The 19859-nt window shown below is 40.9% G+C and overlaps 1 protein-coding gene across 1 annotated transcript; it reads right to left on the reverse strand.

Moving 5' to 3' along the window:
• Positions 1 to 1490: 1490 nt before the first annotated feature.
• Positions 1491 to 1793, reverse strand: LOC115898708 (40S ribosomal protein S29). The gene has a single exon (XM_030934413.1). The coding sequence runs from the start codon at positions 1755 to 1757 to the stop codon at positions 1587 to 1589; it is 171 nt and encodes a 56-aa protein (XP_030790273.1). The 5' UTR covers positions 1758 to 1793; the 3' UTR covers positions 1491 to 1586.
• Between the last annotated feature and the right edge of the window lie 18066 nt (positions 1794 to 19859).

The following is a 19859-nucleotide window of genomic DNA, read 5'->3' on the forward strand; positions in this document are numbered from 1 at the left end:
AAAAAAAGACAAAAGGATATAACCAGGCAACCTATAGAAGAGAAAATCCAAAAGGCTGAAAAGCATTTGAAGAGATGATTTAATTATTTAATAATCATGGTCGGGCACAGTGACTCATGCCTGTAATTTCAGCACTTTGGGAGGCTGAGGCGGGTGGATCACCAGACCACCCTGAGCAACATGGGGAAAACCCATCTCTACTAAAAATACAAAAATTAGCAGGGTGTGGTGGCGAGCACCTGTAATCCCAGCTACTTGGGAGGCTGAGGCGGGAGGATCCCTTGAACCTGGGAAGCGGAGGTTGCAGTGAGCTGAGATTGCACCACTGCACTCCAGCCTGGGTGATAACAAGACACCATCTCAAAAATAAAAATAAAAATAAAATATATTTAATAATCAGAGAATAGCAAATTGAAATAACGATGAGAGGCTGGTAGTGGGTTATCAGAACTTATGATCATTAGTGTCACTAAAGTTGGTATACAATCCCCCACTGCTAAATTTGACTGGCTTAAAAAAAATTTTTTTTAAAGAAATAACAATGAGAGGCCAGGCGCGGTGGTTCACGACTGTAATCCCAGCACTTTGGGAGGCCAAGGCAGGCAGATAGCTTGAGCCCAGGCGTATGAGACCAGCCTGGGCAATATGACAAAACCCCTTCTCTACAAAAACTACAAAAATGAGTGGGTGTGGTGACTTACATCTGTAGTCTCAGCCATTCAGGGGGCTGAGGTGGGAGAATCACTTGAACCTGGGAAGTCGAGGCTGCAGTGATCCATGATTGCACTACTGCACTCCAGCCTGGGTAACAGAGTGAGACAGTGTCTCCAAAAATAAAATTAAATAAATAAGGTTTATTTGAACAGTAAATCAGGTAGCTTCAAACCAAAGTGAATGAGGAAGCAAGGCAAAGAAAATATTTGATTGGCTAAAGTGGAGTAGTAGCTTTATTTGGATCATTCCAGTGTAAAGTTTCTAGTTAGAGGATAGTTAGAGGGCTCTGGTTGGTTGAGTGTAAATTTGTTTTCCTATAATATGACGATTTACAGAGTTGGGTTTCAGTTTACATACATAGGGACCCAGGGTTCTGGCCTCCCATTTAATTCTTTCTTTCTTTTATTGTTTTGTTTTATTTTATTTTATTTTATTTTATTTTATTTTATTTTATTTATTTTGAGACAGAGTCTCTCTCTGTTGCCCAGACTGGAGTGCAGTGGAGTGATCTTAGCTCACCGCAACCTCCACCTCCCGGGTTCAAGCAATTCTCCTGCCTCAGCCTCCCAAGTAGCTGGGATTACAGGTGCTTGCCACCATGCCTGGCTAATGTTTTGCATTTTTAGTAGAGAGAGAATTTTGCCATCTTGGCCACACTGGTCTCAAACTCCTGACCTCAGATGATCTGTCTGCCTCGGCCTCCCAAAGTGCTGGGATTACAGGTGTGAACCACCTTGCCCAGACTATTTTATTTTATTTTATTTTTTATTTTTTTATTTTTTGGTTTTTTCAAATGTTTATTTTATGTACAAAGAACTATCATGGTTTTTCACTGAGTAGATGCCTTGGATAATCCTTTGAAGGAAGATCATTTAGTCCAACTTAATGAAACCGATATCCTTCGCGTACTGACGGAAACACTGGCGGCACATATTGAGGCCATATTTCCGGATCAGACCGTGCCGGTTTGAACACACGCGACAAGAGCGAGAACCCTGGCCGAATTTTCGCGGGTGGCTCCAGTACAGCTGCTGGTGACCCATCTTGCTCTCAGAAGTGCAACGAGGTAAAAAAAAAAAAAAAAAAAAGCCAGACTATTTTATTTTTTAAAAATTTTGCTCATAGGAAAATCTTCATGAATGTTTCTTTTTTGTGTGGTTTTTCTTCTTTCTTCCTTCTTTAATTTGTTTATTTTTTGTATTACTTTTTACTTTATTCCTGAAACACCACCATTTAGTTGTTTCAACAAGGGAAACATGAAGCAGAACTAAACCAGCACTTCCATTGGGTTTGCAGCCTGCTTCATGCCATCTGATTGGCCCACAAATACCAAGTCTTGAAATTCAATTTAAGTAGTCCCAGAATGATAGTGTTCCCACACACCACACAGAAGCAAATAAAATACCTCTCTGGAATAAGATTGCATGCATTTCCTAAACCTCAACGTTTTTTGTTTTTTTGTTTTTTTGTTTTTTTGTTTTTGAGACGAGGTCTCACTCTGTTGCCCAGGCCGGAGTGCAATGGCATGATCTCGGCTCACTGCAACCTTCTTCTCCCAGGCTCAAACGATTTTCCCACCTTAGCCTCTTGAGTAGCTGGGACTACATATGCCCACAACCATGACTGGCTAATTTTTGTATTTTTTAGAGACGGGGTTTCACTATGTTGGCCAGGCTGGTCTGAAACTCCTGACCTCAAGTGACCCGCCCGTCCCAGCCTCCCGAAATGTTGGGATTACAGGTGTGAGCCACTAAGCCCGGCTGCCTCCACTTACTTTTACAAATATATTATACCACATAATGAAAGATAAACATGCATACAACAAAAGAAGAAAAGTATCTTTAGAAACAATAGCCAAAATAAACAGAAACAGATCCACACACAAAAAAAACCATTGGATATTATGATTATCAAACATGGGCCATAAAATAACTATGCTTTCAATGTTCAAAGAAATAAAAATCCAAGCTTGTTATTTTCATCAGATAACTGGCAACTAAAAGGTGACATAGCAATTAGAAGAAAATAGGAATGAATTCCTCTATAACCTAGGAGTGGGAAAAACTTTTCTTATTGTGCCTTAAAATCCAGTAGCAATTAGGGAAAAGAATCTATCACAAAGACACACTAAAAAAGTATGAAAATATGTATGCATAAGGCAGTTATCAAAGCATTAAGGCTAATAGTCAAAGACTGGGAACAATGAAAATGCCTGTCCACATGGGACAGGTTGAATTAACTATGAAATATTCAAATAATGAATTACTGAACAACAATGAAACCACTGAAGAAAATAATAGGGAATATCTTTATATGCTACTGTAAAGTGATCTCTAGGATATATTTTTAAGTAAAAAAAGAAGCAGGATGGGTAATAGCTGGGTGCACTGGTATGTGACTATAGTCCGAGTTACTCAGGAGGCTGAGGCAGCAAAAGTTTGAGACCAGCCTAGGCAACATAGTGATTACAGGGATACTGGCATCTCTATTCCAAAAAAAAAAAAAAAAGAAAAGAAAGAAAGAAAGAAAAAGAAAGAAAGAAAAGTGGAGGAACATGTGCATAGTATGCTATTGTTTGTAGAAAGGAAGAGAACATGAATATATTCTCTAGAGATATAAATATAAACAAACAGAGAAAAGGTTAGCTATAGTTACCTATATGAGAAGGGAGAGAAAGATAATAGGATGGAAGAGATGGGGACAGAAACTACCCTTCTCTGAGTACATACTGTTTTGTATATTTGACTTTGGAACCGTGTAAACATTAATTTTTAAATAATATAAAATTTTAAAACATCAAAAAAGTCAAAAGCAAATGAACCTGTGCATCATATTGGTAGCATAACCCATAAAAGGGAATTATTTTAAGTAAATTTGAAATATAGTAATTTTTCTTTTTTCTTTTTTTTTAAGATGAAGTCTGGCTCTGTCACCCAGGCTGGAGTGCAGTAGCATGATCTCAACTCACTACAACCTCTGCCTCCCAAGTTCCAGCAATTCTCCTGCCTCAGCCTCCCGAGTAACTGGGATTACAGACGTGTGTCACCACACCCAGCTAATTTTTGTATTTTTTAGTGGAGATCGGGTTTCACCATGTTGGCCAGGCTGGTCTCGAACTACTGACCTTAGGTGATCCACCTGCCTTGGTCTCCCAAAGTGCTAGGATTACAGGTGTGAACCATTGTGCGTGGTCGAAATACAGTAACTTAACTATAAATTCCCGGAGGTAAAAATTCTTAAAATAATGAACAAAGTAAGTCTTAAACTGTTGTTCGGAATACTATTGTTAGTAACGATAGCAAAACTAATAGTATAACAGTAGGATAAAGAAAATATATAATTATGTTAATGATGTTGGGAACCCCCAGATTTGCAGTGTAAAAGAGATACAATTACAAAATCAAAGAACTCAGTTAATAATTGGTTTTTCATTTTATTGTATATTTTAGAGATGAGGGTTCTCACTATTATTGCCCAGACTGGTTTTATTTATTTATTTATTTATTTATTTATTTATTTATTTATTTTTGAGACAGAATTTTGCTCCTGTTGCCCAGGCTGGGGTACAATGGCATGATCTCAGCTCACTGCAACCTCCACCTCCTGGGTTCAAGTGATCCTCCTGCCTCAGCCCTCCCCACTAGCTGGGATTACAGGTGTGCACCACCATGCCCAGCTAATTTTTGTGTTTTTAGCAGAGATGGAGCTTCACCATGTTGGCCAGACTGGTCTCGAACTCCTGACCTCAGGCGATCTGCCTGCCTCAGCCTCCCAAAGTGTTGGGATTACGGGCATGAGCCACTGCGCCGGCTGAGGCTGATTTTAAACTCCTGGTCGGTCTAAAGTCATCCTCTTGCCATGGTCTCCCAAAGTGCTGGGATTACAGGCATGAGCCACTAGTACCCAGCCCTAAAATCTCATTTGACTTGGAAATATCAGTGTTAAAATGTGATGCATTTTCTCTTAAAAAATCTGTCTACATATATATATATATGTATCTATGTCTATATATAGACATAGATACATATATAACCATATCTATACATCTATCTTTATGTATATCTATATGTAGCAATATCTTTATCTACATACATATATACACACATATTTCTGAACTCTGACCACGAAAATGGCCTAAAAGCTATGATGCACTCATTAACAGTGTACAGGAACCAGGATTCACTGGAGAAATAGTGATTCCATGTCTGAAGAAGAAAATGTAGACCAGGCATGGTGGCTCACGCCTGTAATCCCAGCACTGTGAGAGGCCTAGGCGGCTGGATCACTTGAGGCCAGGAGTACAAGAACAGCCTGGCCAACTTGGTGAAACCCCATCTCTGCTACAAATACAAACATTACCCGGGCATGGTGGCACATGCCTGTTGTCCCAGTTACTCAGGAGGCTGAGGCAGGGGGATCGCTTGAGCCCAGGAGGCAGAGGTTATAGTGAGACGAGTTCTTGCCACTGCACTCCAGCCTGCTGGGTGACCAGAGTAAAACCCTGAAAAAGAAAGAAAATGTAAAAGATGGGCTGGGTGCAGTGGTTCATGCCTTAATCCCAGCACTATGGGAGGCTGACGAGGGAGGGTTGCTTTAGCTCAGAAATTTGAGATCAGCCTAGACAACATGGCGAAACTCAATCTCTACAAAAAGTACAAAAATTAGCCCAGTATGATGGCAGGCGTCTGTAGTCTCAGCTACTGGGGAGACTGAGCCAGAAGGATCACTGAAACCTGGGAAGTTGAGGCTGTGATGAGCTGTGTTTGCACCCCTGCACTCCAGTTTGGGTGACAGAACAAGACCTTGCTTCAAAAAAAAAAAAAAAAAAAAAAAAAAAAAAAAAAAAAAGGAAAAGAAAGAAAAGAAAAAGAAAGAATATTCCAGCTAACAAAATTTAAAAGGATGATAGAATTAGAGCATCACAATTTTGCAACTCCCTAATGAAATAATGGCTCTGGGCAATGATCATCATTGGCTACTAACATCACAGAAAGAGAAACAATAGAACATTATGTTCAAATCTGAATCCGTTTAAGACTAGAATTTACTGCCAGTTTTCAGGAAATGAAGGATGCAAAGGAAAACATGTTAAACAACATCATAGGAGCACAATTAACAAAATACAGACTGTGGAAATCTCTGGAGGACAGTTTCTTCAATAACAAAAAATGGAGGGCAGGAAAAAGAAAGACATGAAGAATTTATAGATTAAAAGGAATTTAAGGTTGGGTGCAATGGCTCTCGCCTGTAATACTAGTACTTTGGGAGGCTGAGACTGGCAAACGGCTTAATTCCGGGAGTTTCAGACTAGCCTGGGCAACAAGGCAAAACCCTGTCTCTACAAAAGTACAAAAGTTAGCCAGGCATGATGAGGCATGCCCTGTAGTCCCAGCTACTCGGGAGGCTGAGGAGGGAGGATTGCTTGGTCCCAGGAGGTGGGGATTGTGGCAAGCTGAGATCTCGCCACTGCACTCCGCCTGGGAGACAGAGTAAGACACTGTCTCGAAAAAAAAAAAAAAGGAACTTAAAAGGCATCAATCATACTTCATGGACCACAATCAATTACACTATATGGACCACTTTTGGATTTTGGATTTTCACTTGAACAAATTGTTAAAAAAAAAAAAAAAATGAGGCAATTGGAGAAATTTAAACACGAACTCAATGATAGTGAAGATTTAGTCTTTAATTTGTTAAGGTAATTAAGATGATATTTATTTATTTAGGAACGGAATCTCGCTTTGTCGCCCAGGCTGGAGTGCAGTGGCACTATCTTGGCTCACTGCAACCTCCGCCTTCTGAGTTCAAGCGATTCTCCTGCCTCAGCCTCCAAGTAGCTGCAATTACAGGCATGCATCAGCACTCTCAGCTAATTTTTTTATTTTTAGTAGAGATGGGGTTTCATCATGTTGGCTAGGCTGGTCTCAAACTCCTGACCTCAGATGATCCACCTGCCTCGGCCTCCCAAAGTGCTGGGAATACAGGCATGAGTCACCACACCGGGCTTATTTATTTTTGACAGAGAGTTGTAGTGTTACCAGATGGGGGTGTCCTGTCCGGATTCTTGGCATTTTGAACAAATAATTGGAGAAAACGCACAAAGCAAGGAAAGAATGTAACAGCGAAAGCAGAGATTTATTGAAAATGAAAGCACACACCACAGGGTGGGAGTTGATGGAGCAAGCGGCTCAAAGGCCCGGTTACAGAATTTTCTGGGGTTTAAATACCCTTTAGATGTTTCCATTGGTTACTTGGTATATGCTCTATGTAAATGAAGAGGTAAAAGTGAAGTTACAAACTTATTTACTTGGTGTACACTCTACGCAAATGAAGAGGATGAAGTAAAATTACAAAGTCATTTACTTGGTGTGTGACCTATGCAAATGAAGAGGCTATTTCCTGTCATAGCTGAAGTATATCCCTTTGATTTAGTTCTAGGAAGTCCTTAGGTTCCCTGCTTCCAGGCCCTGTTCTCCTGCCTCAGTACGAGACCAGAATATGCCACAATAAAATATGCCTCTTTGACATAGGATTAATTTGAGTTTATTACTTTTAGAAACCACAGACCTAGAAGTTCTGAAAACATAATAGTTATCCTTTTGTAAAGGAAATTTAAAGGAAATTTCCATTTATAAGGATCTCTCTCTCTCTCTTTGCTCCAGGAAGAGAAGGATGACTAAATCACTAGACATTCATCAATGGAGAAGTCAATGACTTAAATATGCATAACAAGTCTTATTCTTCTTTACTGTACTTTTCCTGGGTATCTCACCGTAACTGGCCTTGCCTGCACCCTGATTTCTTTGTTTTAGTATTTGATAATATTTAAGCCAGAATTCAAAGCCACCTCTTTGAAATTTACTCATCTCTCTTGGTATCTTTTATGTATACATCAGGTATACATGTTAATAAACCTCCATTTGCTTTTCTCTTATTAATCAGTCTTTTACAGGGGTCCATCCCAATTAAGAACTATGAAGTTTAGAGAGAACATTGTTTTTCCTCCCCTACAGAGTTGTTGTATAGAAATACATATGAAAATATGTATAGATAAAAAGATATGGCATCATCTGTCACAGTCAAGAGGAACCTAAGGAGACATGATGACTAAATGTAATGTGGTATGCTGAATAACATCTTGGAACATAAAAAGGACATCATGTTAAAACTAAGGAAATCTGAATAAAGTGTGAAATTCAGTTAATAATGTCAGAGGCATTCGAACCAGAGTGACTCCATTTTTAATAGGTGCTGGTAAAATAAGGCTATGACTTACTGGGCCACACTCCCAGGAGGTTAGGCATGCATAGTCACAGGATGAGATAGGAAGTCGTTATGACATGTACACCATAACGACCTGTACAAGATACAGGTCATAACGACCCTGCTGATAAAACAGAATGCGGGGGCCAGGTACAGTGGTTCAAGCCTGTAATCCCAGTACTTCAGGAGGCCAAGTTGGGCTGATTGCTTGAGTTCAGTAGTTCGAGACCAGCCTGGGGAATGTAGCGAAACCCCATCTCTACTAAAAATGCAAAAATTAACAGGGCATGGTGGCATGAGCCACTTGGGTGGCTGAGGCAGGAGAATCGCTTGAACCCAGGAGGTGGAGGCTACAGTGAACCCAGATCACGTCACAGCACTTCAGCCTGGGCAACAAAGTGAGACCATGTCTCAAAAAAGCAAAACAAAAACAAAACAAAAATACAATGTGATAAAGAAGCTGTCTGAAACCCACCAAAACCAAGATGGTGATGAAAGTGACCTCTGGTGGTCCTCACTGCTCATTACATGCTAATTATAATGCATTAGCATGGTAAAAGACACTCTCATCAGCGCCATGACAGTTTACAAATGCCATGGCAATGTCCAGAAATTACCCTATATGGTTTTAAAAGGGGAGGGACCTTCATTTCCGGAAATTGCTCCCCCTTTCCCGAAACCTCATGAATAATCCACCCCTTATTTAGAGTATAAGCAAGAAATAACTATAGGTATACTCAGTCAAGTAGCCTGAGTTGCTGCTCTGCCTATCGAGTAGCCATTGTTTTGTTTCTTTACTTCTCTAATAAACTTGCTTTTACTCTACTCTGTGGACTCTCCCTGAATTCTTTCTTGCCTGAGGTCCAAGAACCCTCTCTTATGGGTCTGGATCGGGACCCTTTTTCCGGAAACAATAATATATGAATACAGACTCACTAATTGTTTAAAAAAAAAAAAGGTACCATACTAGTGTAATACAATAATAATATGAAAAACTGGGTCGGGGTATATGGGAATTCTTTATATTATCTTCTCAGTGTTTCTGTAAATCTAAAACTGTTCTAAAATAAAAGTTTATTTTTAAAAAGATATGATATATGGGATTAGTTGAAAATAATCCAGGTCAGAGAAAGCAGGGAAAATAAATTAAACAAGAGTGGCCGTGGATCAATTACCATTGAAGCTGGTGATGAATACAAGGAGGCTCATCACACTATTTTCTTTTTTTAAACAGTGTCTTGCTTTGTTGCCCAGGTTGGAGTGCAGTGGCGCCATCCAAGTTCACAGCAGCCTCAACCTCCTGGGCTCAGGCAATCCTCCTACCTCAGCTGGGACAACAGGCATGCTCCAACATGCCCACCTAATTTTTTAAAAAAGTATTTTGAGTAGTCAGGAGTAGTTGCTCAGGCTGGTCTCCAACTCCTGACCTCAAGTGATACTCCAGTCTTGGCCTCTGAAAGTGTTGGGATTACAGGTGTGAGCCATTGCCCCTGGCCTGTACTGTTTCTTTATTTGTGTATGTTAGACATTTTCTGCAATAAACATCAAAATAGATATATCCTAGATTTGCAAAAAAAGAAGAAATAGAAATTCTAGAACTAAAAAGTACAATAACTGAAAATAAGAATTCAATGAAGCTCTTCCTCTTCCACTTCCATTTCCTTTTCCCTTTCCTTCTCATCCTTCCCTTTCCCTTTCTACTTTCCCTTTTCTACTCTGCCCTTCCTTTCCCTCTATTTTTCTTTCTTTCTTTCTTTTTTCTATTTATTTATTTATTTATTTATTTGAGATGGAGTTTTGCTCTTGTTGCCCAGGCTGGAGTGCAACAGTGCAATCTTGGCTCACCACAACCTACGCCTCCTGGGTTCAAGCGTTTCTCCTGCCTCAGCCTCCTAAGTAGCTGGGATTACAGGTATGTGCCACCACACCCGGCTAATTTTGTATTTTTAGTAGAGATGGGGTTTCTCCATGTTGGTCAGGCTGGTCTCAAACGACCAACCTCAGGTGATCTGCCCACCTCGGCTTCCCAAAATGCTGGGATCACAGGTGTGAACCACTGTGCCCAGCCTTCCTTCCCTTTCTTACTTTTTCCATTTCTTCCTGAATAATTCAGCTCAGAAGACATTAAAAGTGGCAAAGAAAAGCAGATTTCTGAACTAGGGTTAAGGGAAGCTATGGTGGCCCAAAGCAGCGTGTTTCAGCCAAATCAGAGTGAGGAGGGTAGGCCAGGTGCAGTGGCTCACACCTGTAATCCCAGCACTTTGGGAGGCCAAGGAGGGTGAATCACTTGAGGTCAGGGGTTCAAGACCAGCCTGGCCAACATGGTGAAACCCCATCTTTACTAAAAATACAAAAATTAGCCAGGTGTGATGGTGGGTGCCTGTAATCCCAGGTACTCGGGAGGCTGAGGCAGATAGAATTACTTGAACCCGGGAGGCAGAGGTTGCAGTGAGCTGACATCGTGCCACTGCACTCCCATCTGGGTGACAGAGTGAGACTCCATTTCAAAAAGAAAAAAATATATAAGAGTGATGAGAGTGTTTATGTGGAAACAATTAATGACCTGTCACCTAGTGTCAGAGCCCATATGCGGTGATGAAATCATCCACATGTATTCCCTAGTTCTGCTCACTGGGACAGCTGACAATAGCAATACCTCCATAGCAACATGCACACTTAGCACCCAAATTTTGCTTTCTTTTATTAAAGATGAAATCTCGCTCTGTTGCCCAGGCTATAGTGTAGTGGCACAATCTAGGCTCATTGCAACCTCCACCTCCCGGGCTCAAGTGATTCTCCTGCCTCAGCCTCCTGAGTAGTTGGGATTACAGGCATGAGCCACTGTGCCCTGCCCCAAATTTTGCTTTCTAAATCTCATTCTCTACCCACTAGAAGCGGGGATGCTTGGAGAAATGACTGAGTCCTGGGCTGGGGCAGGGTAAATACAAAATGAGCCTGGAAGATCTTCTTATGCCAGAAAGCAAAGGAATGCTCAAAGAATGAAGGGATCTTGTCAAAAGGACATAGAATCAAGCTTCAAGGGACTCCCACTGGCCAAGTTTAGAACAACCTGAATATCAAAACAAATAATACTAGTTGAGAAGTATAAACTCATTGAATAAAATGGGAAAATATGAAGCCAAACTTATACTGAAAGAGTAAACTGAAAGTTTGATAAGTAATGGACTATTCACATAGGCTCGAAATACCTCCTAACAAACATACATATTAATTACAAAGGAAAAATAGTAATATTACAGCAGAACACCCTGCCAGACACCACCTTAATCAAGTCATTCAAGTCAGCATCATTTTTGTTGTTGTTGTTGTTGTTGTTTGAGATGGAGTTTCGCTTTTGTTTCCTGGGCTGAGTGTAGTGGCACAATCTTGGCTCACTGCAACCTCTGCCACCCGGGTTCAAGAGATTCTCCTGTCTCAGCCTCCTGAGCAGCTGCGATTACAGGCACACACCACTAGGCCTGGCTAATTTTTTGTATTTTTAGTAGAGATGGAGTTTCACCATGTTGGTCAGGCTGGTCTCAAACTCCTGACCTCAGGTGATCCGACTGCCTCGGCCTCCCAAAGTGCTGGGATTACAGGCATGAGCCACTGTGCCTGGCCTAAGTCAGCATCATTAATAAAGAAACAAATCAGGCTGGACATGGTGACTCACACCTGTAATCCCAGCACTTTGAGAGGCTGAAGTGGGAGGATCATTGAGACCAGAAATTTGAGACCAGCCTGGGCAACATGGAGAGACGCTGTCTCTAAAGATATATAACAAATTAGCTGGGAGTGGTGGTGCATATCTGTAGTCCCAGCTACTGGGACAGCTGAGGTGGGGGGATCATTTGAGCCCAGGAATCAGATGTTGCAGTGAGCCATGATTGTGCCACTGCACTCCAGCCTGAGTAACAGAGCAAGATCCTGTCTCACAATAATAATAATAATAATAATAATAATAATAATAATAATATAGAACAAATACAACTCATGTGACATCTCATAGGCTGCAATAAGAATGAAGCATCATTTCTGATAAACTTGCCAAAGATGCATAGTTTCCACCTAATCATGAAGATCCAAATTGTGGATTGATCCTGTAATCTTTAAAAGTGTTAAGATCATGAAAGCCAAGGCAAGACTGAGAAACTGTTCCACTCTGAAAGCAACTAAAAAGACAAATAATACAGCACATAATCCTGACCTGAATCACTTTGCTCTGACGAACAGTATTGGAAAACTGAAGAAACTTACATCAGGTCTGGGGATTAGATGGTAGTAATGTATCAACGATAATTTCCTGATTTTGATGGCTGTACAGTGGTTGTGTATGAGAATGTCTTTGTTTTTATGAAATACACACTAAAATATTCGGGGCTGATAGCATATCTTATTGGCAACTTAATCCCAAATAGGTCAGGAAAAAAAAAAAAAAAACAACTTTGTACTGCACTTTCAACATTTATGTAAGCATTAGGTGAATATGGTGATGTGTGCCAGTAGTCGCAGCTACTCGGAAAGCTGACGTGGGAGGATCCCTTGAGCCTAGGAGTCTGAGTCCAGTGGGCAATATTATAGCAAGACTTCATCTTAAAAAAAAGGAGAACCCCACTCCACATTTATATAAGCTTGAGATTGATATAAAATGTAGATAAAAAAAGAAAAGAGACTGCTTATGGTGGCTCACACCTGTAATCTCAGCACTTTGAGATGCCAAGGTGGGAGCATCACTTAAGACCAGGAGTATGAGACCAGCCTGGGCAACATAGTGAGATCCTATCTCTAAAAAAAATAATTTTTAAAAAGAATAGCTGGGCATGGTGATGCACATATGTAGCCGCAGCTCCTCGGGAGGCTAGGGTGGGAGGATGGCTTGAGCCCAGGAGGTTGAGGCTGCAGTAAACTGTGATCACGCCACTACACTCCAGCCTGGGTGACAGAGCAAGACAGTCTCAAAAAAATAACTAAATAAAATAAAATAAAATAAAATAAAATAAAATAAAAAGCAGCCCAGGCACTGTCATACCTGTAATTCCAGCACTTTGGGAGGCTGAGGCGGGTGGATCACCAGAGGTCAGGAGTTCGAGACCAGCCTGGCCAACATGGTGACATCCCATCTCTACTAAAAATACCAAATTAGCCAGGCATGGTGGCACGTGCCTGTAATCCTAGCTACTCAGGAGGCTGAGGCAGGAGAATTGCTTGAACTGGGGAAGTGGAGGTTGCAGTGAGCTGAGATCGACCATTTCACTCCAGCCTGGGCAAAAAGCAACACACTGTCTCAAAAAAAAAAAAAAAAAAAAAAAAAAAGGAAAAGAAGTAAATTCCGTGAACAGGGTAAGACATTAAGAAACTGATTAAGAACAGTGAACTGATTAAGAAATTAAGGAAAGAATCAGTAATCTGGTAGAGAGTGTAGAAGAAGCTATCCAGAAAGTGTCAGAGAATGTTCAAAGACAGAAGGGAAGGTAATAGACATAGCTAAATCAATGAGAAGGTCTAGTTTATGCTAAATTTGAGAGCAAATGAAAAAAATCGAGGGAGATTGGGAGAGAGAATAAAGAGATAATAGTTGAGGTCTCCCCAGAGCTGATGAATATATCAATCAACAGATTCAAGAGACCCAACAAATCCAAAACCGGAAAAACGTAAATTCTTGACGAGAGTCATAGTTAGAATGCAGAACATCATCAAAAGTTACCATTACAAGGCTGGGATCAGACCTGTAATGCCAGCACTTTGGGAAGCTGAGTTGGGAGGATCACTTGAAGCCAAGAGTTCAAGACCACACTGGTCAAACAGAACAAGACTCCCTCCACCCCATCCCCACCAAAACAAAACAAAACGAAAAGGATGGGCTTGGTGATGCATGTCTGTAGTCTTAGCAACTGGGGAGGCTGAGGCAGGTGGATTGTTAGAGTCCAGGAGTTAGAGGTTGCAGTGAGCTATGATTGTAGCACTGCAGTTCAGCCTGGGTGACATAGTGAGACCCTGTCTCTAAAACAAACAAGCAAAGAAACAAACAAAAATGAATGAAAAGATAAGTCACAGGCTGGGAGAAAATACTGTATATACAAAGCAACTATCTTACCAAGGACTAGTACCTAGAATGTATAAGGAAGTGCTCAACTCAATAATGAAAGGACAAACAACATAAATAAAAATGTACAAAATACTTAAACAGTCACCTAACAAAATGCAGATATATGAATGGTAGATACATGAATGTCCACATTAAAAGGTACACAATGTCATTAACCATCAAAAAGTGCAAATTAAAACTTCCAGAAAATACCACTGCATATCCACAAGAGTGGGTAAAATGAAAAAGTATGTCATGTCGTGGGGTGGGGGGAGGGGGAAGGGGTAGCATTAGGAGATATACCTAATGTAAATGACAAGTTAATGGGTGCAGCACACCAACATGGCACATGTTGTGCACATGTGCCCTAGAACTTAAAGTATAATAAAAATAAAAATTCAATTTAAAAAAGAATAAAAAAGAGTTAACTGAAAAAAAACTATTAGAATAATTCATAATCAATGAATTCAGCAAGGTCGTAGAATGCAGAGTTTTATTTTTTGTTTTTTGTTCTTTTGTTTGTTTGTTTTGGTTTTTGAGACAGTCTTGCTCTATTGCCAAGGATGGAGTGCAGTGCCATGATCTGGGTTCACTGTAACCTCTGCCTCCCAGGTTCAAGTGATTCTTGTGCCTCAGTCTCCCAACTAGCTGGGACTACAGATGCCCATCACCATGCTTGGCTAATTTTTGTACTTTTGGTAGAGAGGGGATTTCACTATGTTGGCCAGGCTGGTCTCAAACTCCTGACCTCAAGTGATCCACCCACCTAGGCCTCCCAAAATGCTGGGATTACAGGTGTGAGCCACTGAGCCCACCCTAGAATAGAAGGTTAATATATTTTTTAAAATAACTGTTTTATATTCTAGCAAATGGAAAGTAGAAAATGTTTAACAAATTCAAATACAGTAAATATGAAATGATAAGAAATACATATAACAAAAGTCATCTAAAATCTCTATAGTAGAAACTTAAAAATATTAGTAAGATAAATTAAAGATCTAAACACTCAGAAAGCTACACTATGTTCATGAATTGAAGGACAATATTGTTGCCTGGGCTTGGTGGCTCACGCCTGTAATCCCAGCACTTTGGGAGACTGAGGCAGGCAGATCACTTGAGGTCAGGAGCTGGAGATTAGCCTGGCCAACATGGCGAAAACCCATGTCTACTAAAAATACAGAAAAATCAGCCTGGCATGGTGGCACGTGCCTGTAGTTCCAGCTACTCAGGAGGCTGAGGCAGAAGGATCACTTGAACTCAGGAGGTGGAGGCTGCAGTGAGCTTGGAGGGCGCCAATGTACTCCAACCTGGGCAACAGAGTAAGACTTTGTCTCAAAAAAAAAAAAAATTGATTAAAAAAATAAATAAATGAAGGGAGAAACAAATCACTCAACAACAATAGTTGGATAGACCAGGCACAATGACTCACACCTGTAATCCCAACGTTGTGAGAGGCCAAGGCAGGAGGATCGCTTGAGCCCAAGAGTTCAAGATCAGCCTGGGCAACATAGTGAGATCCTGCCTCTATAAAACTAAAAAATTTAGCTGATGTGGTGGCACCTGCCTGTAGTCCCAGCTACTTGGAAGGCTGAGGTGGAAGGATAGCCTGAGCCTTTGAGGTCAAGACTGCAGAGAGCCATGATCATGCCACTGCACTTGAGTCTGAGCAGCACAGTGAGACTCAATTAAAAAAAAAATTGTTGGATACTTCAACACACTACTTTAAATAATGAGTAGAAAAACTAAGCACAAGATCAACAAGGAAATAGAAGATTTAAACCACATTATAAACTAATTATATTTAATAGACAGCTACAGAACCCACCAATCACGCTTCTTAACTGCATGTGGAACATTCTCTAGGATAAACCATATGCAATAAGCCTCACTTTAATATAAAGGTTTGAAATAATATAAATTATATTTTCTAAATATGGAATGAAATTAGAGCTGAATAACAGAAGAAACTTTGGGAAATTCAAAAATACATGGAAAGTAAACAACATACTCTTAAATAAACAATGCTTCAAAGAAAAATTCACAAGAGAAATAAGAAAATACTTGGACATGAAGAAAAGGTAGAAGTAACACCAAAATTTATCAGATGCAGCTAAAGAAGTACTGAGAGGGAAATTTATAGCTATAAATGCCTTCATTACAAAATAAAACTCTCAAATCAATAACCTAAACTTCAACCTTAAGACACTGGAAAAAGAAGAGCAAACTAAACCTTAAGGAAGCAGATAGAAGGAAAAATAGAGATTAGAGTGGAAATTAATTAAATATAATATGTAGAAATACAAAGAAAAATAGAGATAAACAATAACAGCAAAAATTGGTTCTTTAAAAATTAACAAAATTCACAAACCTCTAGTTAGACTGATCACAAAAAAGAAGGAAGAGTCAAATTCCTAAAATCAGAAATGAAAGAAGATACATTATTTCCAACCTGATAGAAATAAAATGGACTTGACTAGGCGTGGTGACTCACGCCTGTAATCCCAGCACATCAGGAGGCCAAGGCAGGCAGATCACCTGAGGTCAGAAGTTCAAGACCAGACTGACCAATGTGGTGATACCCCATCTGTACTAAAAATACAAAAATTACCCGGGTGTGGTGGCAGGCACCTGTAATCCCAGCTATTCAGGAGGCTGAGGCAGGAGAATCGCTTGAACCTGGGAGTTGGAGGTTGCAGTGAGTCGAGACCCTGCCATTGCACTCCAGCCTGGGTGACAACAGCGAAACTGTGACTCAGAAATAAATAAATAAATAAATAAATAAATAAATAAACAAACAAACAAATAAATAAAATGCATTAGAAGGGGATACTATAGACAATTCTATGCCAACAAATCAGATAAACTCAATGAAAAGAACATTTTTATGAAGACACAAACTATTGATACTGACACAAGAAGACATTAAAAACCTCAATAGGCATGTAACACTTAGGGGGATTGAAGAGGTAATTTTAAATTTTGCCACAAAGAAAATCATAGGCCCAAGCGGGGCATGGTGGCTCACACCTGTAATCCCAGCACTTTGGGAGGCCGAGGCAGGTGGATCATTTGAGGTCAGGAGTTCGAGACCAGCCTGACCAACTTGGTGAAACCCCATCTCTACTAAAACTACAGAAAATTAGCTTGGCATGGTGGTGACCGCCTGTAATCCCAGCTACTCAGGATGCTGAGGAAGGAGAATTGTTTGAACCTGGGAGGCGGAGGTTGCATGCAGTGAGCTGAGATTGCACCACCGCACTCCAGTCTGGGTTGGGGTAAAAAAACAAAATCATAGGCCCAGATGACTTCACTAGTAAATTTATTTTCATATAGTTAAAAACAAATTTTTTTGAGACAGAGTCTCACTCTGCTGCCCAGGCTGGAGTGCAGGGGTGCCATCTCAACTGACTGCAACCTCCGCCTCTCGGGTTCAAGCGATGCTGATGCCTCAGCCTCCCAAGTAGCTGGGATTACAGGCACCCACCACCATGCCCAACTAATTTTTGTATTTTTTGTAGAGATGGGATTTCTCCATGTTGACCAGGCTGGTCTCAAATTCCTGGCCTCAAGTAATCTCCCTGCCTTGGCCTCCCAAAGTGCTGAGATTACAGGCATGACCCACTGTGCTCAGCCTAAAAGATTATTATTTTTTTTGAAACAGAGTCTCACTCTATTACCCAGGCTGGAGTGCAGTGGCGCGATCTCGGCTCACTGCAACCTCCAACTCCCAGGTTCAAGTGATTCTCCTGCCTCAGCCTCCTGAGTAGTTGGGATTACAGGTGTGCACCACCACGCCCAGATAATTTTTTGTATTTTTAGCAGAGACAGAGTTTCACCATGTTGGCCAAGCTGGTCTCAAACTCCTGACCTCAGGCGATCTTCCCTCCTTGGCCTCCCAAAGTGCTTGGATTACAGAAGTGAGCCACCGTGCCTGGCCCAAAAGATTTTTTTAAAAGAATTAATATTTATTCTTTACATGTACTTTCGAATATTAGCATAGAAAGAATAACTTCACAATTCATTCTATGAAGACAGAATTACCAAGACATCAGACAAGAAAATCAAAGGAAAAAAAATTACAGACCAATGTGACTGATGAGTACAGACACAATAATCTTCAGCAAACTACTAGCAAAATAAATTCATTAACATATAAAATGGATTCTATAACATGGCTAAGTTGTATTTATTCAAGGAATCCAAGGTTGGCTTAATATCTAAAAATTATTATACTACATAAAACTCAATAGAATAAGGGACATAAACATGATCATCTCAATAGAAACAAAAAAACACATTTGACAAAATCCAACAAGCTTTCATGATAAAAACACTTAATAGATTAGGAATAGAAGGGAACTTACTCAACTTGGTAAAGCGCATCTGTGAAAATCCCACATATGTTTTACGTTTTACTTAAAAGAAAAAGACTGAATGCTTTCTCCCTACAATCAAGAACAAGACAAAAGTACTACTTCTATTCAATATTGTACTGAAGGTTCTAGCAAGGATAGCTGGATAAATAAAAGAAGCAGCCGGGCGCGGTGGCTCAAGCCTGTAATCCCAGCACTTTGGGAGGCCGAGACGGGTGGATCACGAGGTCAGGAGATCGAGACCATGCTGGCTAACACGGTGAAACCCCCGTCTCTACTAAAAAATACAAAAAAAAAAAAAAAAAAACTAGCCGGGCAAGGTTGCGGGCGCCTGTAATCCCAGCTACTCGGGAGGCTGAGGCAGGAGAATGGCGTGAACCTGGGAGGCTGAGTTTGCTGTGAGCTGAGATCCGGCCACTGCGCTCCAGCCTGGGCGACAGAGCCAGACTCCATCTCAAAAAAAAAAAAAAAAAAAAAAAGAAGCAAAAGGCATACAGAAATGAAAGGAAGAAATAAAACTATCTTTATTTGCCAAAGACATGATATTGTACATAAAAAATCTGGCCAGGCACAGTGGCTCATGCCTGTAATCCCAGCACTTTGGGAGGCTGAGGTGGGTGGATCACTTGAGGTCAGGAGTTCGAGACCAGCCTGACCAACATGGTGAAACTCTGTCTCTACTAAAATTCCAAAAAATAAATAAATAAAAATTAGCTGGGCGTGGTGGTGCACACCTGTAACCCCAGCACTTTGGGAGGCCAAGGTGGTCGGATCACCTGAGGTTGGGAGTTCAAGACCAGGCTGACCAACATGGAGAAACCCCGTCTCTACTAAAAATACAAAATTAGCAGGGCGTGGTGGTACATGCCTGTAATCCCAGATACTTGGGAGGCTGAGGCAGGAGAGTTGCTTGAACTGGGAGGTGGAGGTTGCAGTGAGCCAAGATGGCACCATTGCACTCCAGCCTGGGCAACAAGAGAGAAACTCCATCTCAAAAAAAAAAAAAAAAAGAAAAAAAAAAGTCTTAGTGAATCCATGTGGGCACAGTGGCACACACCTGTAGTCCTGGTGACTTGGAAGGCTGAGGCAGGAGGATCACATGAGGCAGGAGGATCACATGAGCCAAGGAATTCAAGGCTGGAGTGCACCATGATCACATCTGTGAATAGCCATTGTACTCCAGGCTGGGCAACATAGTGAGACCTCGTCTCTTACAAAAAAATAATCATAAGGAACTCACAAAAATCTGTTTTTCTTTAGAGATGGGGTCTCACTGTCATCCAGGCTGGAGTGCAGCGGCCACACTGGAGGGCAGTGGTGCGATCCCGGCTCGTTGCAGCCTCAAACTCCTGGGCTCAAGTAATCCTTCTAACTCAGCCTCTTGGGTAGCTGGGATTACAGAGGTGTGCCACCATGGCCAAATA

Source organism: Rhinopithecus roxellana, chromosome 7, assembly GCF_007565055.1.
Source record: "Rhinopithecus roxellana isolate Shanxi Qingling chromosome 7, ASM756505v1, whole genome shotgun sequence".
NCBI classification, from domain to species: domain Eukaryota; kingdom Metazoa; phylum Chordata; class Mammalia; order Primates; family Cercopithecidae; genus Rhinopithecus; species Rhinopithecus roxellana.

Coding starts and splice junctions, on each gene's coding strand:
- LOC115898708 (XM_030934413.1), bottom strand. CDS start 1,757: ATGGGTCACCAGCAGCTGTACTGGAGCCACCCGCGAAAATTCGGCCAG.